This window comes from Empidonax traillii, unplaced genomic scaffold (genome assembly GCF_003031625.1).
Source record: "Empidonax traillii isolate 1590-97213 ecotype Southwest subspecies unplaced genomic scaffold, ASM303162v1 scaffold152:size925058, whole genome shotgun sequence".
Lineage (NCBI taxonomy): Eukaryota > Metazoa > Chordata > Aves > Passeriformes > Tyrannidae > Empidonax > Empidonax traillii.
Genome location: NW_020955345.1, coordinates 660,720 through 685,773, shown reverse-complemented (window position 1 = coordinate 685,773; position 25,054 = coordinate 660,720). Strand labels below are relative to the sequence as shown.

The 25,054-nt window shown below is 45.8% G+C and overlaps 2 protein-coding genes across 3 annotated transcripts in view; one reads left to right on the top strand and one right to left on the bottom strand.

Moving 5' to 3' along the window:
• TBC1D2 (TBC1 domain family member 2) overlaps positions 1-15,502 on the bottom strand; it is a 33,958-nt gene extending 18,456 nt beyond the window's left edge. The window contains exons 1-11 of one of the 2 annotated variants that reach the window (XM_027884676.1): positions 15,265-15,502; positions 13,105-13,514; positions 12,317-12,449; positions 11,262-11,403; positions 9,113-9,249; positions 8,319-8,506; positions 6,854-7,240; positions 5,864-5,974; positions 2,736-2,923; positions 1,082-1,552; positions 91-211 (exon numbers count right to left, since the gene is read on the bottom strand). In XM_027884676.1, the coding sequence (XP_027740477.1) occupies positions 91-211; positions 1,082-1,552; positions 2,736-2,923; positions 5,864-5,974; positions 6,854-7,240; positions 8,319-8,506; positions 9,113-9,249; positions 11,262-11,403; positions 12,317-12,449; positions 13,105-13,512 (2,286 nt within the window). In that variant the 5' untranslated portion in view covers positions 13,513-13,514; positions 15,265-15,502. The remainder of the gene's footprint in view (positions 1-90; positions 212-1,081; positions 1,553-2,735; positions 2,924-5,863; positions 5,975-6,853; positions 7,241-8,318; positions 8,507-9,112; positions 9,250-11,261; positions 11,404-12,316; positions 12,450-13,104; positions 13,515-15,264) is intronic. The other variant, XM_027884675.1, reaches the window with a different exon arrangement.
• Positions 15,503-17,907: 2,405 nt separating this feature from the next.
• Positions 17,908-25,054, top strand: part of ELP1 (elongator complex protein 1) — a 30,561-nt gene continuing 23,414 nt past the window's right edge. The window contains exons 1-7 of the mRNA XM_027884674.1: positions 17,908-18,045; positions 19,131-19,283; positions 20,912-20,993; positions 22,033-22,113; positions 22,440-22,525; positions 23,758-23,857; positions 24,768-24,858. Coding sequence (XP_027740475.1) covers positions 19,200-19,283; positions 20,912-20,993; positions 22,033-22,113; positions 22,440-22,525; positions 23,758-23,857; positions 24,768-24,858 — 524 coding nt within the window. The 5' untranslated portion in view covers positions 17,908-18,045; positions 19,131-19,199. The remainder of the gene's footprint in view (positions 18,046-19,130; positions 19,284-20,911; positions 20,994-22,032; positions 22,114-22,439; positions 22,526-23,757; positions 23,858-24,767; positions 24,859-25,054) is intronic.

The following is a 25,054-nucleotide window of genomic DNA, read 5'->3' as shown; positions in this document are numbered from 1 at the left end:
ATGAGAAATCAAACACACTGCAAGCTGACTGCTCGCTTTTAAACCTTTACTGTATGAGAGTCCGAGCAAATGTGAGGGTGCACAGCTCACCTGTGATGTTATCAGTGTGTCACTGTAGTAGTCTGCTGGCATTAGGTTCTCCACAATATGGACTAGACACCAGAAAGCACTTTCCTCATCTTCCAGGACCAGGAGAGCAACAGCTGCCAACCTGTGATGGACAAGACACGGTGAAGCAATACAACACTAGAGGAGGTGTCATCAGCCAGCACATGAACTGAAGAATATAAGACTCCTTTTGGCATGTCCTCAGTCCATCAGTGTCCAAAATATCCAGTGTGTCAGGACAGAGAGACAAGTGATCTGTTCTGCATGTTTCTGAAGGAACCAGAGGGCCATGTTTTACTTTCCCATGTGTCTCTGTCCAAAAATATGGAATTGGTGTGACAAAGCTACGTTTCCCACCTAATGGAATTTTCCATAAGTCTGCTGAAGTTAGTAATTTGTTGATTTTGCTTATTTCAGTACAGGAAAGAGCTCACTCAGAGGTACTTCATCCGTGATGTAGTTCACCTTCCTATACATTCTTTTACAGCCCTTACCTCCTTTAGCTCTGATTTACCCCTTTCAGACACATTGGAAAGGTGACATCTAGTATCAAGGGTTCTCTGAGTGGAAAATGTCTTTCTGAAGAACACAGAAAGAACAACAGAAATAGCTTACACAGACATTCCTCATGTGAAAAGCTCCAACTAGAGATTCCCTTCTTGAAGCTTGTGCCTGATCCCTTTTTTACTTGGTAGCACAATTCTAAGAAGTCTGTGGTTTTCTTTCCCATAGCCTTCTTCAGGAATGGAAAGAAGGTTTTAGGTTCCCTGAACTTTATCTTCTCCAGAAAGGACCACCTCAGTTTCCTCAGCCTCTCCTTAAGTCACTTCCTGCAATTCCCTTGTAGGGAATTCTGCAGGAAAATAACTAGAGCCAGGACAGAACTCCAGAGAAGCAAGAACCACAGCCTAGAGTATGTGCCTACACCTTTTCAGTGCTATTCCATGAAGAAGCAGCATACCTGGCTTCTCACCTGTTCAGTCCCTGGCAGTATCCAATGGCAGGATTGTGCCAGGAGAACGCCAACAACACCCTCCGGAGCTTGGGAATGAGCTGGGAGGTGGGAGAGGAGAAATGCTTGTTGTTGGTGAGCGTGCGGGGCAGGTCGAGCTCGATCTGGCGGCAGGCAGGGTGCTCAGTGCTCCTGCTCTGCTGCAGCAGCCGCTGGTAGTGGCCAGGCAGGCGGCTGCAGTGCCGGCTGACAATCCACCTCCACACCCGCTGCCGATGCTCCACCGGAATGCCGCTGCGGATCAGGCTCTTCAACTCTGCAGAGGGGTTCAGCTCCCCAAGGCTGTTCCACCTGTCACGGAGGGGCTTCTCCACAATTTCCTGGCTCCGCAGTTTGTTTGACTTAATCTCCAGGGCTTGAATTTTGGCCAGAAGTTTCCAGTCCTCAATTTCATAGTCAGGTACAGTCATAAACCCATACTCATCATACTCGCTGGAAGAACACAAGGCAGTGGTTAGTTCAAATGACGGTGCCAGTACCTGTGTCAAGGACACTGCTTGGGGTCATGCCAGCTATAGCCTGCTGCTGCCAGGTTCTCATCATCCATGCACAGGAACTCCTCCTTCACTTCCTTGGCAGCAGCTTGTGACAGCCTGTCATGCCCACTGTCTCGGCCTTGAGGACGAAAGGGAGCCTGCAGCAATGGCATACACACTTAGACTCAAGTGTAACTTGGCTCTGAGCTGCGGCCCAGCCTCATCAGGCATCTCTCACCAGCTCCCCAGCCCCTAAGGGAGTATCTAGCTCACCCTGCAAACCTTTTCCCTAGCACGCCCTAGGGCAGAGAGAGTTCTGTAGGAAGGGACTGAAAAGGCTTTGGGGCATCAGATCAAAGAACAGAGATCCATAGTCCTTTCTGATGTCTCCTGGTACACAATGAAAATCTCCTACTGACTGGAACACACTAGGAGTGCTGATAGCACAGCTCGTTGAGGGTTTGTGCACCATCTGTCCACAGTGTAGGATACTTGTAAGGTATCATCATATTCTTGGCAGAGAGACCAAGCCTGGCCTAGGGGTCTCATCTCCAGAGCTACTTGGAGAACTTGTGAGACTGACCAAACAGATAAAATGGACAGTGCTACAGAACAGGGGCACTGACTGGGCAGGACGGCAGAAACATATTTAGGAACCCCAGCAGGGCTGGCGGCAAGGCCCTCTGGAGGTTTCTAGTGCAGCCCACCTTCACTGCAAGGCTGTCCCCAGAATTAGCACAGGGCAATGCTGGCTTTGTATGGCTGAGTAGAAAGCCCCTAAGGACAGAGATGCCCCAAGTACCAGGTGGCCTCCTCTCCTACAGAGAAAGTTCATCCTCATGTCCACCATTTACCTCCCAGGCAATCCATGGCTGTCATCACTTGCCATACTATCTGCCACTGCCAAGAAAAGTTTAGCTCTATCATCCTCAACTTCCCCTACCTATGGTGACATACTGCTATCAGATATTCATGGTCTCCACGCCACCAAACCAAACCAGCTTCCTCAACTTCCTCTGCAGTGTTGTGGCTCCAAGTCCCTGCTATAAAAATGTTCCCAGATCTCTCTTGCCTGCACATTCCCCTTCATAGACAGGCTTCTACAAGGGTGTTAATATTCCCAAGCTCTTGACTCTTACCTGACAGGGTTCAAGTTAAAACCTTCTTCTGCTTCTTCCTTCACATCCCACTGGAGCGACTCCTGGATGAGATTCTTCACCAACTCAGCATGGGAGCTGGGCAGGCCAGGCACAGCCTCCTGCAGCTTCCGCAAGACTGTCAGGTATTTGCTTTCCATCTGGCAGTTTCTTGCTTGCAGGCAGGCACACTGATGGGGGAAACAAGAAGGAAAGAGCTGGCTCAGTGGCAGTTCTTTCTGCATTGCCACTGCTCTCTTACTGGCCTAGTCTGCTTAGGGAATGAAACATATACGCAGAGTTATATGCCCGCAAAATGGCTGATTCCTTTATTACACGGGTGCTTTTATAGGGAGGGTATAGAAGGTTCTGGTGTGAGGGTAGGTTGGTGGTTTGAAACCTCGAATCTCAAGGATTTCTGATAAGGAGGTTTGAAGACATTGGCCAGGAATAGATGCCTGGCCATATAGGGAAAGGGGGTACAGGAGAGGGGGGTTTTGGGAGGCCTGTTTTCTTATCACTGGATTGCAGACTCTTTCTTGGTCCCGGCTGTCAGAGCTTTCCAAGATGGATGTCTTCCTGGGAGGCCCACTGAGGTTCTTCCAGCATCTCTCTGCATTCCTTGTAGGATTTCATCCTTTCACTCCCCACAGTGGCCAGCTCAACTGAGGACACAATCCAAGAGCAACCACTGCATCTGAATTCGCTGCAGTCTTTTTCCCTGCCCCTCATACAAGTTCTGTACACCACACTGAGCTGTGTCGTAACAAAACACACTGCTCCTGAGACTGAGCTTTAAGCGTACCATTTTCAGGACACAGGGCAGCACCATAGACCAGGTGCCACATGCCCCTCAGCATCCCCAGTCCCACGGCACTGGTACACATCATTTTGCAAGGACAGGAAGCCCAGATGAGTTCAAACACCAGGACAGTACCTGCCACCACCATACTCCTGGGCACACAAAGCAGAAAAAATGAATGATGACTGTTGGCCCACTCTACAAATGGGGGACTGAGGCCACAAAGGTGACAAGACTCACCCAGTGTCTCAAAGGAAGCTCAGTGAAGTCTCCTGTTCAGTGGGAAGCAGCAGTTGAAAAAAAGAATGAAACAGAAACCATACAGAGAATTAGGTTGCATATAGAGGGGACAGGAAGGAGCATAGGAGACTTTCAAACTACCACTTTAATCAGCATGTTGCCTCGCACTGAGCATGCTGGGCTGCTCTGATTACTTCCTTTCTGAAGGTTACAGCCATTTCAGGATCAGAGAGGGCAGTAAGTTAAGAGGCAGGCAGGATTTCTAAGAACCAGAAAGCAAACAGATAAAAAAAATGGCAATAACACTTCAGAAGCAGCTTTTTGCCCTGTTTTATAATTCACAACTGTGGAGACATACCTGTGGTGGTGCATCCCCCAGCTCAGGCCACACTATGATCTCAGAAACGCCATTAGGCTTCAGCCTTGATTAATAGGACCTGGGCTAAGCACCTCTTGAGCTTATCAGGAACACTGTCTGCTCCCAGGAATTTCTGCTGTATAACAAGCTCCTGGTTTTTAACAAACAGCATTGGAAGCTTATTTTCCTTGCAAACCCAAGTGGAACAACCCAAGTGGAATAACACTTTCATTATCAAACTTTCAAAGAAAGTTACCAGCCCAAATTGCAGCCAGGATGGAAAATTACTGTGACTAAAGCCCACTCTCTTGCAACCCTACATGAGACCCTTTGAGCTCTCCCCGACCACAGTGGCCTGTGACCAGCAACCTCCCTCTGAGTGCAACACCTCCCAGAGTCAGAGAACTCTCAAGTTCACTATACTTGGAGGACCACCACTAAACAATGACCACAGATCTTGGGCTGATGCCTCCACTCCTTGAGGCTGCACTCTTTGCCTGTTGAGAAGATGCAAAGTCATCCAACATGAGTAGTTCCCTGAACTTGAGGGGAAATTTTCACAGGTATATACCTTGTACATACTCCACAGGTCTGTGTGTGTGCGAGTGGGAATATGCTACAGCACATGCACCATGAATGTTGCTGTCCTAGATTCTTAAGCATCATAGATTTGTAAGTAAGTTAGGCCTACAAGTGGGTCACTGTTCTGCTATAGTAAATTCCACATGAATCTTTTGTTAAACCGGTTAAACTAAACTATTGATGAAGTGCTACTAAGCTTAGTGCTATTAAACCTTTAGGCCTAAACTGTTAGTCAAGTTCAGGACTCAGTTTGGCAAGGGGTCCATGCTGAACATCGTGACTCAGTGGGAGGGTCCCCCTTATTCCTTTTATCTTTGCCCTTTCCCATTATCATGCTTTTCCATCTACAGCCTCCATGCAGATCATTTTTGATTGATTTTAGTTTTAGATCTATCAATTTTAGGTTTTAGTACTATTTCTCCTCTGTGTGCTTTAACCATCCAGTAAGTAGTAGAGCAAGCCTTGTCAACAAACTTTGTCAAGCTTTCACTTCAATATTAAACCTGCTTTAGCCGATAACTTTGCCAGTGATTCTTTACAACCTAAAACATTCATTCCTGACAATACCTTAAAACCCAAGTAAAACCTCGTCAAAACCCACAGAACAAATGCCAGCACACACCACCAGCCTGGAAGCGGTTCAGAACCAGAAGGTAGGATTCAACAAGTCTGAGAGTAACCAGGTTATGCACACTTACAAGGCTAGAAATAAAAATAAAACTTAAGAGAAACATAAAAACTCTGATCCAACTATAAGACCTGAAGACTGCTGCCACGTGGCAATGCCAGGTCTAGCAGAGAAATCATGATTAGATGAGCCAGGACTCAAGTCTGTCAGCTCTCAGGAAACTCTTCTGATTGCCTACATAGTGTTGCTTTTTCATTTGTATCTAGAAGCATAGCTGAAATGCAGAAATCGGGTTAAGTTTCAGCACTCTTAAGACTGAACTTTGTAGGTATTTTACTTCTATTAAAGAATAAAAATGATCATGTCTAATTTGGGAACAACACAAAGCAGAAAAAAGGTCACACTAAAGAAAGACATTGTGAAGAAAGCTTACTCCTGGTGATCAAAATCCATTCCTGTGCCAACTTTGAAAATAAAGTAGTAACAGTTCACACCAAAGAAAAAAGGTCATTTTGCCTTACCTTCATCAGAAGAGCTTTTTCATTCTCAGCAACACTTGTCCAGAGTCGAGTAACCTGGTGGATCTCTGAATTGAGAAACTGGTTCTGGGTTTTGTACGCATCTATATCATCCTGCCATGAAGCAAAACAGTCACACAAGGAGAATTCTTGGGGGGCTTAAAATCCCTCCCACTTCAGGGACATCAGCTTATGTTAAGAACAATAAGGTATCTCCAAAATTTTTTTGTTCTGGGGAGCAGACAGGACTCCTCAGGACAAATACTGCCTACAAAGGAAACCAAGGCACAACATTAAATAGGAATGTCATGCATGGTCAAGACACTTGAAAATGCTAAATGCACGTACATGCTTAAAAAACACAGAGACGTCCAGGTCATATAAAGCTAGAGAAGCAACTAAATAAGATGAAGAATATATGTGCTTTTTTTGGGTTTCATATGGTTGGTTGATTTGGTTTTAGTTTTTGTTGGTTTTTGTTGGGTTTGTTTTGTTGGGTTTTTTTTTAAAGGAAACAAATACCCACGGCTGTCAGCAAAAACACTCCCACAGTGCAGCCAGCAAGTGGCTCTTTGGGCAATTCTCCACCACATGCTAACTGGTCATTATAACTCTGTACATACAACAGGATGGATCTGAAAGAACCAGAACGTACTGGGAAACTGTTTTCAAGAAGGAAACAAGGGGGATCAGGTTAGTGAAGGCAGCAAATGAGACTGCATCCCTGAAACAAAAGAAAGCAAATAAAGAAGCAAGCACTGAATGATGATGCAAAGTCAAATAAAACAGGCTCTGAGCTGAAGCTGAAACTGACCCAGATGCTTTTTCAGCACCCTACTGGCATCAGGTGAGCCCTTTCCAGCCTCCCTTCTTTGGAGGCAGATGGAACAACTAGCAGAAGAATATTCTGTGCTTCCCACAAGAAAGACCCTCCCACTGAACCCGAGGGTACAGAAATGGGAGCCCCCAAAAGACCTGTGACATCTCACACACCTTCAGGTGCTCAATCTCCTCCTGCTGCTTATACAATGTCTCTGCAGTGACAGTGTTGTCTTCTTGCAGGGGATCAGAGAGCTCTCGGGCCATCTGTTCCGTCAAGGCCATGATGACTTCCTGTTTGGCGTGGTTCTTCTCCATCAGAAGCTGCACATGTTCCTGGAGTTCCTGGATGTGGCTGTCTCTCAAAGTCAGTATCTGCTCCAGTTCCTTCTTTTCTTGTTCAAGAGCTTCCAGTCGACTAGTCAGATCTGTGATTTGTCTCACTTTGTGGCGTACCAGCTCCAGCCTGTCCTTATCTTCTGCTGCAGTGAGATACATGCTAGATACTCGCTTCTCCTGCTGGGCTGCCTCCAGAGCTTTGTGGAGAAGTTTAACCAGCTCCTGGAAAGGGAATGCAAAGTCATCACATCACAGTGCTCCCCCAGGGCAATAGCAGCACAGACAGCACAGACCCAACAGTAAAAGGTCCTCAAGACATTGAAATTGACTCCTTTCAGAAGGAAAACTGAATGCAGAAATCTTAAAACCATATTGACACTATAGCAGAGAAGTTCTGCTCACAGAGCTGGGCCTGAAAGGTCTCTGCTGCAGGTCACAAATAACTTGATTTTATCTGGATTGTATCAGAGAAGCTACTGCTCACACTGTCTGAATTCTGGCTTTCCTACAATCGTTCTTGAGAGGCCCAGCAAAGAACCTGGAGATCTGGTCAGCAGTGTGGTAAAATGGGAGGGAAATAATGCAGTCTGCATCCTCCTGCGCTACCAGGAGGTAATTGCAACATGCATTTTAATCTTCCCTCTGCCAGAGTCCTCCCTCACTCCATCCTACCTGAAGGCATGAAAACTTGCCCAAGCAACACGCTACTGATTCAGGCCTTGCCATCTCAGAAACTTTAAAAAGCAAATCAAGGATACAATTGACTGCCCAGCAATGGGCCTTGCTCTCTTGTCTCTTCTGCTGGAATTGCTACCAACATCATTAGTGGAGAACCTGGCAACCCTGCTTGTGAAGAACAGTATCATTCATGAGAGACAGCCCTTGCAGTGACTCGTGTCTTGACTTCTCTAGTCAAATCACACCTTAATGGTGGATCACTGTTCAAAAAGAATGACTTATTGTTAACAGCATGACTCCACCTCACAGTTCTTGCCACAGTACCTATGCAGGACTATACTTCATGTATTCAGTGAACAATAAAGATGCACGAGCAAGATACCAGCAGAGCACACTGAGATTTGTTTTACCTCCCTCTTCTAGCTGGCTGCACTTCCTAGCAATGGCTGAAGGCCTTCTCTTGTCCTGGGTACCATCACACAAAGTGGTAACACCAGGAGCTTCAAGCGGTCCCATTAGTGCCTGCTGAGCACTTCTCAGCCTAACACCAACATGTAGAGAGTCCCTGCAACCAGCCTCAGGGCCCTGCCCTTAGAAGCAGCAGTCTCTTCACCATACCTACCTTCTGTGACTTGACTTCCTCTGTCAGCGTCAGGATCTGTTGCTGTAGAACACTCACTTTATCCATTGGGTTCCTCTCCCTGGACAGTTCTTCATGTGAGCCTGGGAAGCCACTGTTCCTCCACCTGGCTTTCCTAATCCAGTTCAGCCTGGGCTCCATCCTCCCATCCTCCAGGGTCCCTTCCTTAACTAAAGAGAGATAGGCTTAATTTACACAGAATTGCTTTGCTACTGTGTACTCCCAAGTCTTGCTGTGGGGGGACTCACAACAGCCTTGTAGAGAAGGCTGACACATAGGACAAGGAAAATTGAAGTGCTGGGATCCACAGGATGGAAGCTGAAACAGTGGAGATCAGACACAGGTACGCCTAGAATAAATGAAGCTGTGCAGTTTTATGATACCTGCTAATCCACTTTGCATCCTGTCGGTGTATCTTGCCCGCAGCAAATGCAAGTTGTCACCATGGAGAGGCAAACATGCAGTGGAGCCGCTACACTTAGGCTCTGCCTGTGCAGGGAGTCTACCTCAAAGAAATAAGCTTGGCACATGGATTTTGGGGTTTTTTGCCTCTGCAGAAGGTTGCAGAGGTAGAGGATATAGACAGATGCAACCTGAAGCAGAGCCAAAAAAGTCAGTCCTGTGGTAACAAGACAGGAAGAGACTTGAGACAATGTGATAAGAGTTTTCATATCCCTTGACAACTTGCCACCCTCTCCTTCCCATTCCTGCTAAGTCCTGATTCCTTCTAAAAGGCATCATGCTCAGACCAGCTCGCACAGCTCAGTAACAATCACCTGTACACCCTGCCTCCACTTCTGCTTCTTGTTCCTCATCCAGGCTCGCAGGATGCTCTTGGAATTCATCGAAGCTGAAGACATTCTCATTGTTCCCCCAGAGCTGCCTGGAGCCACAAATATTGTAGACAGTGTTTCTGAAACAAGAAGAAATCAAGACAGGCTAGTGAATAGGAGAAGTCATGATCACTGTAGTCAGTGCACACCCAAACTATTCGATGCCTCTACTTCCCCTTAATTCCCACTCCATCTCCCAACACCTATCTCCTTCACATGCTGAGAAAATGAACTGTTCACAGCATTGGTGGATCTGAGGGGAGCAAGGCTTAAACTGCTGTAAATCGGGAAGATGCCGCAAAATCAGTACCAGCACAGCAACGTAAAATCAGATGATCTTTCCCCATGTGCTTGAGTCCTATACATAACAGATGAAACAGAGGGATCAAAGATAACAGTAGACTAACAATATCTCTCCCTCCACTCTCTCCTTCCCTCTCTTCTTCTCTCCCTCTCTCCATCCCTTCCCTTAGCACATGGCAGAAATCCCAAAGTTCCAAGAAAAGCTCAGCTACCAACAGCACAGCCAAAACTGGAACAATGATCACATTTGAAGCAGGCACCAGTTCTGTGCTCCAAGCTACATTTTATAAATATCTTTACCACAGCCAAGTCAACGGACTAAATGTAGTAGAGAGATTCAGGAACAAATTTGCAGTCAGATGCAGAAATAGTTTGTTTCAGCTGCTGTTAACAGATATAGCCAAAAGCACTAAGAGATAATTTTACAGCATCATACAGAACTAAAAATGTACAAGTATTTTCTGTAAAACCTATGCAAAAAGGTATGCATACAGGTCTCGTCCCTTCTCCCCGTGTGTTGCCCATCAACTAAAACAAAATAAGCCCCGTTTTGAGGTCTGCAAAAGACTCAGTGTCTGCTACTTTCATAACTGTAAATGAAGCTACCACTTAGATACTGTTCTCCTTTGCCTTGCTACTGGCTCCAGAGCAGAACAGACATTACTAACCTCAGAGAACATACTGGTATGTAAGATCAGCAGACCTTCAATCCCTGTTGTCTGCAGTTAGTCCTCATCTAATGTAATTTTCCTGCTTTTCTCTCCCTCGTGCTGCACTTTGTTTTTCCCCTCAGACTGCAGGAGCTCATGGATCCAGATATGTTACACGCATGAAGACTCAGCCTGACAGTGAGAGAGAGCCTGGAAAAAGGTTTACAGAACCAGGGGAGCAATACAATTCGAAGCTGAAAAGCAACAATTGCTGCTCAGGCTCACAAAAGCAAGCCTGGGGAGTTAGGGGTGTGCGGGGGGAGATATGTTTGCATTACTTTTAATCAAAAATTGGTGAGTAGGAGAAAATACATAGCCTGAAAAATAGCTGACTTTGATACTCTCTGGTCTCGTGGGGGATCTTTCCTCCTATGGGCACGAGATTATAGCCACAGCAGTGGTGGTAAAAAACAACAGGCAACCTCCCAGTCAAAAATATTTGGCAGGTGGCTGGCTACCTACCACATCTGTGGCCACTTACAAATTTTTGTTTATATGTAAATAAGTGATTAGGAAATACCTACTGAGATATTGATGGGGTTGTTCTTGTGCAACTGTACGTGCCTAAGGCTTGTAACTTGAAATCCAGGAGGAGGAGTAGCAAGCTGTGCAGTTGTGCTTGAGCCCGTAATATGGCTCCTTTTCCTTGGAGCTCCTGCTTTAGAGAATGCACTACATTCAAGGTCCTTCAAAACAACCAGAAAGTGCTGATGGGCTTCTATCACTTCCTACTGAGTCCAGCTCAGCCTGACCACATGCCCTTCCACCGGTGCTGTGCAGATGCATCACAGGCATGCCAGGCACTGCTTACACTGAAGAGAGCTTAACCAAGTCCCAGGTCTGCCACTAGGATCTTTGCTAAGAGAGACAGATGATGGGAAATGCATCAGAACTGGGGTATGTGAAAGACCTTCTAGCAGGAAGTTTACTTTAGCCTGGAATATCCTAAAAAAGCTGATTCACAGTTCTTCCACCTAGGCAGGAGTCCTGTTTCAAACAACACATGACAGGCAAGGAAGGCACACAGTGGCAGATGAGCAGATGAGTGGACTGTACTCCAGTTCTCATCATTCACTTACTGTATCTCTGTCCAAGGGTGCTTAAGGGAGATGTTCTGCAAAGCAGTAGATGTTTGGGGTGCAGGCAAGGATGCTGCCTTTAAACCCACTGCTTCTGTTGGTGTTTTCACCAATGGCAGAAAGTCTTCATTGTCAACTACATCTATGTAAAAACAAAACAGAACACAAAAGCAAATGAGCAAGACAGAATTCCACTGGACTTTGGCTCTTTCATGTAACCTGAGAGCCACAACATTTTACTACATGTATACATTCAGTGTTCTAATGGTCAGGTGGAACTAGGACAGCAGAGCAGTCTTCCTTAGTTTTTCATCAAATTACAGAAGTTTCCATGTACAAATACAATAATCTATCTGAGGAAAATCAAGTGATTTCAGCCATATATATGAGAACGACTAACCCTAAACAACTCAACTTTTTAACTGCCTGAAGAAATAAGTAAGGGAGATTTTGCCATTCTCTTTCCACATCCCAAATCATGTTTCATAGTTTTAATGTGTAGGTAACTCTCCACAGTTTGTCACCAAATTTTTGCCTGCTGTACCAAAATGCCAAGGTACCCAGAACCTTTCAGAGCACACACGTACTAGGTAGGGGATTATTTGTCTCAAACAGTGTGCATCTAGTCATAACTATACAGGTAGACACCCTGTTTGTGCCCTCCCCTGATCCACCCATCTGTGTACACCCCTTTTAGGAAGGGACATCCTCATCCCACTGCTGAAAATAAACTTGCTCACTCTAAATTTCACAGGCCTAGCAAGAGGGAGGGGATATACCAGATGTGCACGCTTCACATGTGTGAGGAAAATCAAGATGGAATTCATGATCATAAGATAATACCTGAACATCTCCAAACACTTGCTGTGGATTTGGAGGCAGCTTATTCACTTGTATGCATAATAAGGCAGAAGTTTCAAACATTGACCAAGCACTGATAGTTGGCACCTGCATTTAAAAATCTGGCCAAAACCTCTGCCCACTTACAGATGAGGAACACCATCCATGGAGGGGCCGCTGAAAGCAACAGAAAAGCTGACATATGCCACACCTACTTGTTCTGCCAGCTAGAGGTTCATTCACAAGCTGGGAGCTGCCCACAGGAAATCTGCTCTTAGTGTTGCAAAATTCCCAACGTCTCATTTGCAGCTGCTGCAGCCAGTACATCATTGCCTGCTTGCTGATTGCCTAATATAACAAAAAACAGGAAAAGGAAGGGAATAATCTCATCAGCATGAGACATATCCTGAGGGGATGACCACCACTTTGCTACACAAGTCAGCAGAAATAAAGGCCAGCTGTATCAAGCCTAAGCTGAATTTGTTCCTCTGCTCCTAACCCCGATTTGGGAGGACAGAGTATATCTTTAGTACAGCCTTAAGAACCAGAATGTCAGTGGACTGCTGACCTAATTTTAAACGTGTTTTGGTTTACTATGCTTCAAGGCTAAATAGAAATGTCACAATTATTTTAGACAGGAATCACCCACAGAGCTTCTTAACAGCAACTTTAACGGAGATAAAAATCTAGCAACGATTCCTGCTGGAACAATCATTTCAGACAGGGGAGTTCATTGCGGTTCAGAACATTACATGTGGACTGCAGGACTCCCCAACTCTTTAACTCAGCGCATACTTCGTGTTTTATTGCCATTCTGTTAAACAACAGCCATCTCACACATACTGCAGTCCCACCCTTGCCAAATCAAGCAAGTAATTTAGGTCCGAATGGTAACAATCCAAGCTGGGAGGACTAAAGTGAAATTCAAGCTAAGAGATACCTTAGTAGAGATCTGTCTGTCCTGACTGGGAATGTTTCATCGTAAGAAGATGCTGCCCCTTACCTTCAAAGTAAAAACTCTACTTGGTGTTCTGATCTCAAAAATCCCTTCTCCATTTTCCATTTTGCAGTCAAAGCTGGCGCTGGAGAGCTCGATAGACCCCAAAGGGTTAATGTCCTGGGCAGTTCTGTAGTATAGTAAGTGACATTTGTTTTCATCATAAAAGAACCAGCGAGACTTCCAGGTCTTGATTGGTCCCTTGATTCCCAGTTTATTTAAATAGCCACAGAGTTTTTTTCTGGGTGTTTCTTTGCTAGGTTTCAGCTGTATGTTTTCCAGTTCTCCAGAAGAGAAAAGCACATCTTTGTCTTTCGCTGAGGCTCCATTTCTGCTGTTATCATCTGGATTTGACTCCACTAAATTTCCTACGGCTGCAGAGGGATACGCTCCACTTTCTGGTCCTTTCTTCATCTCTTTCAGGAAATAGATCAAAACAGGAAATTCTTTAGGTAAATAAGTAACAGCAGATCCTGATTATATCATTGTTATAGAACCTGAAGCAAATAAAAAAGAAGGAATAAGCTCACGTCTGGCATAAGACAAAAAAACATACCCTAGCTTTCAAACTACCCAGCCAAAGTCTCTAACCCTACTTTTGGTCATTGCTCTCTGGCTTCCTCTGTTCAGATGACCTCTACATACCTGCTTTCTTCCTTTTTCATTCCTAAATTAGCCTGGACTAGCAACTAAGAAACAGTAATAAAAAATAATCTTTCGTTTGAAAAATAAGTACAGCCTGTGAACATACAAAATCAATAACAATAACAAGGGCATTCAGGACTCAAAATGTTAAGGAATGGTTGCAGAAAACATGGCAAGATAAAAAGTTCTGGGGGTAGGCACGTACTTAGATCAAGGGATTGGAGGTAGGCGTGTCCTGGTATTAACACTGAATGTTCAACGAATATTTTAAACCATGATGTCTAGAGAAAAATCCAGCCTTATGCAGCATCCTTTTAACCAATTTGTGTCAGCTGACTATTGTTATTAAAAATCCTGTATGCTGTGTGTTAGTTCTTCATCCAGTAGGATGGAATCACATGACGGATTATGCACCAGAGAAAGTAATTCTGTGACCCTTGCAAAAGAGACTTGGTTGCTCAGGGGCCAAAGTAACCACCTGGGTCCCAGGAGGAACACAAGGTGCAAAAGCAAACGAGAAAAGACATGCTGGAAAGGATCAGTGTAGATCTCTCATTCTTCTTCTCTCTCAAAGAAGGGGCCAACTTAAAAGATGTAGCCAGCTACTCAGGTACACATTTAGATGAATTTTGATCATATGTAAGAATCAATTCTGCCACGTTTCTGAGCACTTTTTCAAGTGCTTAACCATATGGCAGGTGTGATTTTCTGCTCAGAGCTGCCGACACCAACAGCTCCTGTATAAAAAAAGCTAACAACACTCCAGAAAAGTATCTATAAATAATTTTTTGCATTTTTTTAAACCGCAGTTTCAGACACTAACATATCTGAAGCAAATATGTAAGGAAATAAATTGTTGCAGTGTTGAGTTAGTGTGAATCCCACTGCAGACACAAAACTATTGAACACAACATCCAGCTGTATGACAACACGTGAATGGAGATAATACAATGGAGCACACAGAGATGTTACCCAAGCTCACACTGAGGAACAACTTATCCTCATTACTGAAAGAAGGTTTACCCATCCTAGAGCTTTGCTAAGCGCCATCATGTTTATTGCTGCCACCTTCTGTTCCCACATTAGCTTTACAGACAACTACAGATAATGTTCACTCTTCGGAAAGGTACTGAAATTCTTTTAGTGAACTCCTATGGTCGTGGATCCTGCTGCTGAACACATTCACAAATGCCAACAACAAGCACCGTTTGTGAAGGTGTTGTCTCAGCTAGGGTCCGGGAACACCCAAGAGCTTCATTGCCGAGCTAATTTTGCTTGGCACAAATGAACTATCGTCAGGAGGAAGTAACACTCTCAACTCCCCTGAACAGACCCCGGAGTTTTAATGGCAGTACCAAGTATCTCCTGCACAGTCCGAAGACTCCATCACAAGTCTACCTCTTGCCAGCATGATGGTCCGTGGGTCCACACCATGAACAGGATCAAATAAGTATTTCAGGTTCAAGTTATAAGGAGTCATATCAGATCTGCATTTCCAAAGCCCTCTAGATAAGACCTCACCTCCTTACGAGAAACGGAGAGATGCTCCTGGAAGTCACCGTCTGCTGGCATACAGCTACTGCTGCAAGCACCACCAGGCAGGTTAACCACAGCCTCCAACAAACCCAACAGCAGCAGACAAGCGGCTTCTGCTCCAGGTTTTCTTCGGCCCAGCCGTTGCCAGGGAACCGCCTGAAAGATACACTCAGCCAAAAGCTGCCTTAGCGCTGACTCATCTGTGAAAACAGAACAGGGCGGACCGCGTACAAACCTCTCCGCTGCGAGGGGCACAAGGCAATCAGTCGGTCCCACTGCCCCTCCCCGTTGTGTGTGTGTGTGTGTGTGTGTCCCAGAAATGCCTGCCAGCCCAGCTGCACCGCGCTGGGGCCACCAGCGCCGGCGGACGGAGCCTGGCACGGCGCTCACCCTGGCACCGCTTATAGCGGGCAAGCGACGGGGGGGGGAATCCGAGCCGCGCGCCCGTCCCAGGATTTTGGGGGTGGATTTTGGGGCGCTGCGGGAAGGAGCCGCTCCCGGCGGGAACCACCTGCGGCCGCCGCCCCGCCTTCCTGCCGGGACGGGACGGGCCGGACGGCCCGTCCCGTCCCGGCAGGAAGGCGGGGAGGCGGCGCCGGGACGGGGCACAGGGTGCAGAGGGAGGGTGTGAATTAGTAATAAAGCAGCTGCCTTTCCTCCTCCTAGTGCTGCCAGGCCCTGATGGGCTTGGCAGGTGCTGGACTGGCCCGGGAAGGCTCTTCTTCTGCCCTTATCCCCTTATCAAAGTCAGGATGGCTTTGACTTCCCTCTGTGTGCAGTGATAACTGAGCCTTGCTGTCGCCCATTTCTCTTGGTCTCAAGAAAGCCCTCTTTGAGTTTAGCCAGCTTTACAGAGTTTAATCGTTAACTTTAGTCAAGTTTAGTACCAGAAGAGCAAAAAGCAAAGCTAGGTATGTGATGGGATATCTCTCCACTGGCCTAAAGTGCCAAACTGTAACACACATGGAAGCTGATTACAGGATATAAAATCTACAGATTTCCATAGCCAAAACCGATTTGCCCTGAATTTGTCTTCCCTCAGCATTTGGCTATTAGACTGGATCACAGAATCACACAAGAATCACAGAATTGTTAGGGTTGGAAGGGGTCTCTGGAGATTATCTTGTCAAACCCCCTACCAAGGCCAGAGTCATCTAGAGCAGGTTACACAGGAACATGTCCAGGTGGGATTTTAATGTCTCCAGAGAGGGAGACTCTACGGGCTCCATGGGTAGCCTGTTCCAGGGCTCTGCCACCCTCAATGTAAAGAAGTTCTTCCTCATGTTTAGATGGAACTTCCTATGTTTTAGTGTACGGCCTTTGCTCCTCAGCCTGTCAGTGGGCACCACCAAAAAGAGTCTGGCACCATCCTCTTGGCACCTGCCTTTGAGATACTTACATGTATGGATGAGATCCCCTCTCAGTCTTCTCTTCTCTGGACTAAAAAAGCCCCGCTTTTGCAGTCTCCCTCCAAGAGAGAAAAGCTCCAGATCCCTAATTATCTCTGTGGCCCTCCACTGGACCCTTTTCAGTAGCTCCTTCTTTCTTGTACTGAGGATCAGTGCTGCTGGAATTGAGCTCCACTACTAAAAGGGGAAAGTGTGAAGGCTGTAACTGTGATTGCATTAAGTCCTTCTCTCCCCTGAAAGCTGAGCTGCACTCTCCCCCTCAGTTGCACCTGGAGGGAGGTGACAAGAGTGTGACAGAAAGGATGCCAACAGGGCAGCACTGGCTTATGTGAAGGCTGGCCTGGAAGTGCCTTAAAAGTCTCAACCTGGTTAGTGCCAAGAGTGGCTGCAAAAGAATCATCCTGCTTCCAGTGTCAGTTTATGCACTAGCACTGGCACAGGTGTTGGTGAGGCCACACATTGAGTACTGAGTTCAGTTCTGGCCCCTCACTTCAAAAAGGACACTGAGGCACTGGAAAGTGTCCAGAAAAGGCTCGTGAAACGTCTGGAAAGCATGTCTTATGAGGAATGGCTGAGGGAGCTGGATTTGTTTATTTTCAAGAAAGGAGGCTCAGGGCAGACCTCACCACTCTCTACAAGCACCTGAAAGGAGGTTGTAGCGAGGTGGGGGCTGGTCTCTACTGCCATGCCTGCAGGGAGAGGACAAGAGGAAATGGCCTTAAACTGAGGCAGGGGAGATTCAGATTAGATATTACAAACCCTTTTTCCCTGTCAGTGTGGTCAGGCATCGGTATGGGCTGCCCAGGGAGGCGGTGGAGTCACCGTTCCTGGAGGTGTTCAAGAGGCGTCCGGATCTGGCGCTGGGTGATGTGGTTTAGAGGGTTTAGGGGTTACAATGGCAGTGCCAGGCTGACGGGCGTACTGGGAGATCTTGAAGGTCTCTTCCGAGCTTGGCGGTCCTACGATTCTGTGATCCTGTGTGCAGCCGCACACGGAGCTGAGCTGCTGAGGATCCAAAGCACTGTTTTTGCTGTCCAAGGAACAGCCCCTACCGGCCCGGCCCGGCCCGGCCCGGCCATGGCGGGTAAGGCGGGTCCCCGCTCCGCCCTGCGAGCAGCGGGTTCCGCGCACGGCGCCTGCGCCCGCCCGCCCCGCGGGACATGGCGGCGCTGTGAGGGCCGGGCGTCCATCGCTGCCTCCCTGCGCCATGAGGAACCTGCGGCTGCTCCGGGCCGGCGGGCATCGCTGCGCCACCGCCGCGGGCACCCCGCGGTGCTTCTGCCTCGGTGCCGAGCCCGGCACGGTCCTCGTGGGCTCCCAGTACGGCCTTGTGGAGCTCCGCCCCGGCGGGGACTCGGTGAGAGAGCCAGGGCTGCGGCTTCGGGCGGGAGTGCCCGTGCTTGCCGGCGTGTTGTTGGGGTCAGCTTTGCTTGCAGAGCCGGAATAAATCGTGGGTTCCTCCGGGAGTGCGGCGGTGCCGGCCGGGAGCTCTCTTGTCTCCTGGTGCGGCTCCCTGTTCGGGCGGTGTGTGGGGCGCTCGGACCCTCCGGCTGCGCCCTCCGCTCGCTGCCCTGCACCGTGTCTGGGGATCACCGCTCTGGCACCGCGGTGGCTGAAGAGGCTCTCTGTGCCTCTGAGATACTAAATCGGCCCGTTAAGAGCGTGGCTGTGTTTTGACACGAATCACTCACGTGGCTTAGTCTTAAGCATGACCTGTCGAGCAGTTGCATCAGAGATACGGTTCACAAAACAGAACCAAGGAGGCAAAGAGGTAGCGAAGAGCACGGGAGGAAGCTTTTGAAACCGTACTCTAGGGGGCAAAAAGCCCCAACATATCGCTAAAGTAAGAAAATGCTACCGAGTTACGATTGGTGTTAAAGCTGGGTTGCTGTCTTCTCACCGTGCAGCTCTGAGACACCTAATTGCCTTCAGTACATTCAGCTCTAAAGTTAAGGTAACAGAAGAGCTTTGGGGCTTTCCAGGGATCTCGTTTTCAAAGATTGCTGTACCTTAGTGCACATGCAAATGCTTTTCCGTAGACATTCCTTTTTATGCTATGTCTCCCCTTCATAGTACTGGGACACTTTAGGCAGCTACTGATGCATCTCTTAATGTTGACACTGTGCGGGGACTTATGAAAAGAAGGTTAAAAGATGATTAGCAAGACAGATTGGAAGTTGTGGTATTGTCATTTATTGTTTGCTTCCTTATGTGAGTTTCTCATTGTCTGCCTAGCACTTCTAATGTTAGAGGATCTTCATAGGTTCCCATGAATAAGTAAAGATAAGTTTCCTGGTGCCATTCACATACTCTCTTCTGCTGTTAATGCTTTGTGTAACTGCAATACGATGAAATATACCCATGGATATCAGACTGTGTTTTCTGCAAAAACCCCACTGAGGTGACGTGTAATTACTAAATTATTGCCCTCTCTGTGTCAAGGTGACAAGAGAAGTTTCCTTGGTTGAGGAGGGTTTCTTGCCTGAGGATGGAAGTGGCTACATCGTGGGTATGGAAGATCTTCCAGAGCAGGAGTGTGTGTGTGTTGCTACAGCAGCTGGAGACATCCTGCTCTGCAGTCTGAGCACGAAGCAGGTAACATGGCAGAAAAGACACAATCGTACGGAGAGATTTCAGAGGAAAGAATGATACTTGTAATTTCTTCAGGGGGCAGTTGTAAGTTTGTTGCTTACTGAGCTGTGGTTAGTCTCCCTTCTCTGGGCAGACAAGCTGATTTTCGTGGGAGCCTTGAGCAGGATTAAGGACAGAATAGACACTCTGTAAAAGAATTGGAATTGATGTCTTGCCTGTCCAAAGCCCCAGTCCTCTAATTTTGCTTGAAGGGCTCTTAGCAAACACCCAGCAGCACAGGATCTGATTGAGAGTCTTACAAAAACAGGATTTTGCTGAGACTAGGTACAGAATAAAGTAATCCATTCATAACTCACAGTGTAATCAGTCGATCCAGAGCATCACGTTGACATGACTTAACTGAAGAGAGGAGAAAGTGTAGTGTGTTGTGATTTGAGAAACATTTGGAATGAAAAAGCCCTAGAAAACATTAAAGGGAAACTGAAATAGCTGAGCAAATATGGCAGGAACTGAGATACTTGCTTTCTCAATGTCAGATTTGTACTATCTTCAGCAGCACCCTCTGAAGTGTGAATCAGCTCCCTTGATACCAGCCCAACAGTGCAGGTGGAGGTGGGCATGAGATGACAGTGGTTTGTCTGGGTTAGCTGAAAGGTTGTGGTTATTTGCAGCTTGACTGTTTTGATTCTTGTTTGGGTTTGATTTGCAAATATGACTTAAAAATGCAGTCAGCTGTATCTGAAAAAGGTGTCCTTAAAACATGTCATAGGGGAATCAAAATTAACAAAGCATGTGATACACAAGACTTTTCTTGCATTGATAGATGCATCAGAGACGAGGTTTAACTTCAGATCCTTTATTTCAAGGCTTTTTGGCTTACTTTCCAGTTTTAAGGTTGTGTTCTTTTGGTGCAGTCAAGGCAGCAAGAAGGAAGTCTTTAAAGTTCCTCTGCTTCTTCTGAAACCCTTTGTCCCTGGGTTATAGTTACTCTGCCCATAGGTGCCCAGCCTCACTTTGCTTACCTGAAAAGATTGTGATACCCAAGGCTAATTCCTGTAATGGCACTATCTTGCCATGGTATATTTATTGTTCTGTTCCATGCCTTTTGCAAATCAGGATAACAGTGCATGACAGAAGTTCTTTGCCACTGCTGTTATATGCTCATAATGGGCCAATAAAACTGGTCCAGTTTTTCATACACCTTTAAGTTGGTGCAGCTGTGTACAGTTGTCCAGTGCAGCACGCACAGGCTGATCAGACTTTAACTGCATGTTGGAATTCTCTAGGTAAGAACCATTATGTCTGTGTTTTGCGACTAATGAACTTTTTACCAATGTAATCAGAGGCCTTGTCAGGCAGTATTAGTATTGACACTGTATGTGCTGACTTAAGACTGAGAGTTGAGAGTAAAGCCCTTATTTAAACTAGGTATGGTAGAAAGTGTTAATCTTTAGATCATAAACATTCTGGAACCATCTTTAATCAGAAAGTTTCTTTTTGTTCGTAAAGTAACTTTTGTGACTTATTTTAAGTAGGAAGGCATTTCCCTACTTGGTGACCATTTACTTTTGTGCTGGAGTAGTGCTGCACTCACATTCCTGCCCCTCTGTGATCTTATTTTGGTCTTGCAGGTGGAATGTGTTGGAAGTGTGGACAGCGGTCTGAGTACCATGAGCTGGAGTCCTGACCAAGAGCTTGTTTTGCTTGCAACAGGTATTAATAGCAGCCTCTAAGCTTCCTGCCTTTGGGAGTGAAACTCCTTATGGCCAAAACATAAAACACAGCTAAGTTTTATAGAGAAGAATAAAAAGACAAAGTTATGTCATTGGAACTAGGACTTAAAGCAGGAAAAACCCCTACCTGATCCTATATGTGAGATTTTGTTTCATGATCCATGAGGTGCTTTGGTGATCCAAGCAGAAGCTGTTCAGGTTCAAAAGACTGGGTTTTGTATAAGAGTTATTAGTCCTTCAGCTCTTCCAAGGAAGTAGATTTCATGTAGTTAATTTTTTTTGAAAACTCCTCTCCAGACACTTGGGTCCCAGTCTGTCTTAGTGCCTGAGATGATTATTTTCCATATGGAGGACATGCCTTTTTTCTTGTTGAGCTTTATAAAGTTCTGGATAACCCATCTCACCTACATGACACGATCTCTGTGGACAGCAGCACAACCTTCTGCTGTACCTGCTTCTTCTCCCAGTTTTGCATCATCTACAACCTTGCTGAGGGTCCCATAGCAAGCTTTTGAGCTTGGCAGTTCTGCTGGTTTTCAGTGTCCTCTTATCTGTGCCATACTTAATGAGTTTGTCTATGATGATGTTGTGGGACACACCATCAAAAACCTTATTAGAGTCAAGATAAATGAAATCCACTGTTCTCCCCCTATCCACAAGCTAGTCATCTAATTGTAGGAGGCTCTCAGGATGGGCAGGCATGATTTTCTCTTCATAAATCCCTGCTGACTGCTCCCAGTTGCCTTCTTGCCCTTCCTCAAGAGAAAATACTTCACAGTGCCAGGTACTGTTTTGAAAGTGAAAAGAATTTTTGTAAGATTAGACAAGGAAGCATGTTTTTGAGGACAAAAATTTGAAAGTGTTTTTCTGTTCCAGTCGTGAGATTTTGTGCTTTGAAGGATTAGTTCCCTGCAGTACCATATATTCCATATTCGGGCCCATGACAGAACAATAGGACAACACAGGGGAATGTTGAGTGTTCATTAGCACCAGTACTGTATTTAGCATCTGCCTTGCAGGTCAGCAAACACTCATCATGATGACGAGGGATTTTGAACCAATTACTGAGAAGCAAATCCACCAAGATGAGTTTGGGGAAGGTGAGAGGTGCACTGAAATGAAGTTGCTGTAATGATGTCACTGGTATGTTGTAAGCATGTAAGTAAGGAGATGGAGCTGAGCATTTATGTGCACCAGGAGACATTTTAGCCTGTAATGCTGCTGAACAGCTGAAGAATACTTTTACTTGTGAGAATAAATTCAAGTAAGTTCTATGTACTGAAGGACTTTCTGGGCTAGGTAACTTTCCTGCAAGATTTTAGAATTAAATTTGGAGGGAAGGTGTGTGTGGCTTGAAGCTGTGGTTGTGTCTGTAGTGTACAGTAATGCTGTAAACCTTCCACTACAATGATTACTTCTTCTTCAGGAAAGTTTGTTGCTCTTGGTTGGGGAAAAAAAGAGACACAGTTCCATGGATCAGAAGGGAAACAGGCAGCACATCGCAAACAGACGGTATGATGCTGGGGTTCTTTTGTGTCAAGCACATGCTGTCTCTGTGAGAACATGTGTAAAGAGAGTTTCTGTTATTCCTGGGGTGCCAGTTTCCCAAGACCTTTCTGGCAGTTCTCTTCATAGGCTGCTTCTGTTTCTGTGTTATCTGAAATCCTGCCTTTTTATCCTCCTCCTAAATCAAGAAAGCAGCTGGCAGTACTTAATACTTTTCGTACAGAACTCAAAGCAAGATTTGCAAGTGCTAGTGCTTGCAGAGGTGAACCCTCCCTTAAATCAGCATGATCAGTTTTGCTGAATGTGCGCTGCATACTGAAGTTTTTGCACGAGCAAGAGAAATAGCATGCAGTGTGGCTGAAAAGAGCAGAAATAACAGTAGATTGAACTCCCAGAAGGCCGGAGAAGAATTTGGGCTACCTGAGCATCACCCGTGAGGCAGCTCCTTCACATTTTAGCTCTGTGCTCCTTTGTCGGACACTTCCTTGTTTGAGTCTTGTTTTTTCTACTTTTTGTTTTGTGAAAAGTCAGGCAGCTAAAAACAGATTTTTCTTTTTGTGTTTAAGTTACAGAATTAAAACTGTTCAGTTAAATCAGTCACTGCTGAAACATCACAGGCTACAGTGCAGACATGAAACGTGGCCTCTTCCAGCTTTACTGTTGGGACAGGCAGGACAAAGCTTGTCTGGACAAGGGAAAATATGCCTCGTTGGACAAAATTAAAGCTTTTGAATAGTTGCCTCTTTATGTGTATTCTACTGAAATTTCTTCTTGTGTTCTGTGAAGAACCTGTTTGCCTTAAAGATCACTACTTCTCATTCCAGCTTCTGTCTGCCATACTGATTGCCTGGATGGCATGCCTTTCTCTTTCCAAGGGGTTGTGACAGTAATGAACAGATATGTAATGAGCAGCATCAGTAATGAACAAATCTTGATTCTTATGTCCAGCTTATTCTCAGCTGGTCTATAAGTAAAGACCCTGGTGGAGGGGAGGGATAGTGTGTGATTATGTGAAGAGACAGTCATACGCACTTGCAGGAAAAACAGATTGAAGTATTTCAGTTTAAATTCTAGTATTTCCTAAAGTAACATTTTGAATAATGAATTTTTAACTTTGTAGCCTTGACACTTTTTAACAGATTGCTTCCATGCCAAGGCTCTTCAAAGAGCAGTCTGTTTAGACAAAGGCAGCATTTGCCTTCCAGAGCTTTGATGCAACTTTCTTTATGTGACTTCAGGAAGTGTTGCCGACCTCAGCCTGGGACGATGGGAGGCCTCGGGTGACGTGGAGGGGAGACGGGCAGTTTGTTGCAGTGAGTGCTGTCTGTCCAGAGACAGGTATGGGACCAAACTTCTTTGGAATACCAGCATGTGTGAGGGGCTTCTCAAGCAGAATTTAGGCAAGGCAAGAACTGGCTGGTGTTTGTGGTCTCTTGGCCAGTTAAAGCAAGGGTGAGTTGAGCTAGTTAATTGCTCTTTTCACTGTTCTGATGTTCTCAGAGGCCTCTTATAGACATGATGTTTCGAACACTTTCTTTGTGGTTTGCTTTTCAGTTCAGTGAGATGCCAGGAGAGGATACTACTGTGTAGATACTGCCTGAACTGCTTCTTTCACCAGTGTTAAATTTCTGCTCAAGCTTTAAGCAGTATCTGATAGGCTCTCAGTGCCAAATGGATGAATATGTTTAGGGTGGTACATCCACTGTCCCTCATACTAGCAGTTTAGCATTGCACACTGTTTTTTTAAATACTGGTAAATACTTTTCCCTTGGTTTGGCCCTAAAGCCAAAGGGGTGATGAGCACATGCCTTTGTTGTAAGACTGTCACTGATCTCTTCCATGATAAATACTACATTTTGAAAGCTTAAATGTATTGGTCAACGCATTGAACTGCACTGCTCTTCCACAGGTTTGGGCTTTTACCTTCAGTACTTCAGATTAGGGAGGATCTTGAATGTATACGAAGATTTTAACATTTCCATGGCAAAAACATTTATTTTAACATTTCTGTGGAGGAAACTGGTATGACTGAACTAGATCAGACTGAAATTCCTAACTCGTTTCCTTTAGTCACTCAGTTACTATGGGAGAACTGCCTGAGACAGAATTCTTAGCCCTCAAGGGATACAAGAGAAATCTCCTTTTTATTCACGTGCATCAAAATTTGCTCTTCTGCCCCCATAAAATTAGGAAATTTTCTTTCCAGTGTTTTCCTAGAGCTTTGTCTCATTGCTCTCTCAACCTGTAGGCGCTCGGAAGGTCAGGGTGTGGAACAGAGAGCTTGTGCTGCAGTCAACAAGTGAGCCTGTCTCAGGATTACAACAAGCACTGTCCTGGAAGTGAGTAATAAAGCAGTCTGCACGGTGGCAGCAGTGTTGCTTTTTATTCCCTGGTAACAATTGATCAATTGCTGATCAATTGATTGATCAGCATCAATTTCATTTCTTCTGTGTTTGTTGATTTTTTCCAAACCTTAAAGAAAGCCACCTTCTGATTCAGCATGAGGAACAGTGGCCCCTTAATCCTTGAAAAGTC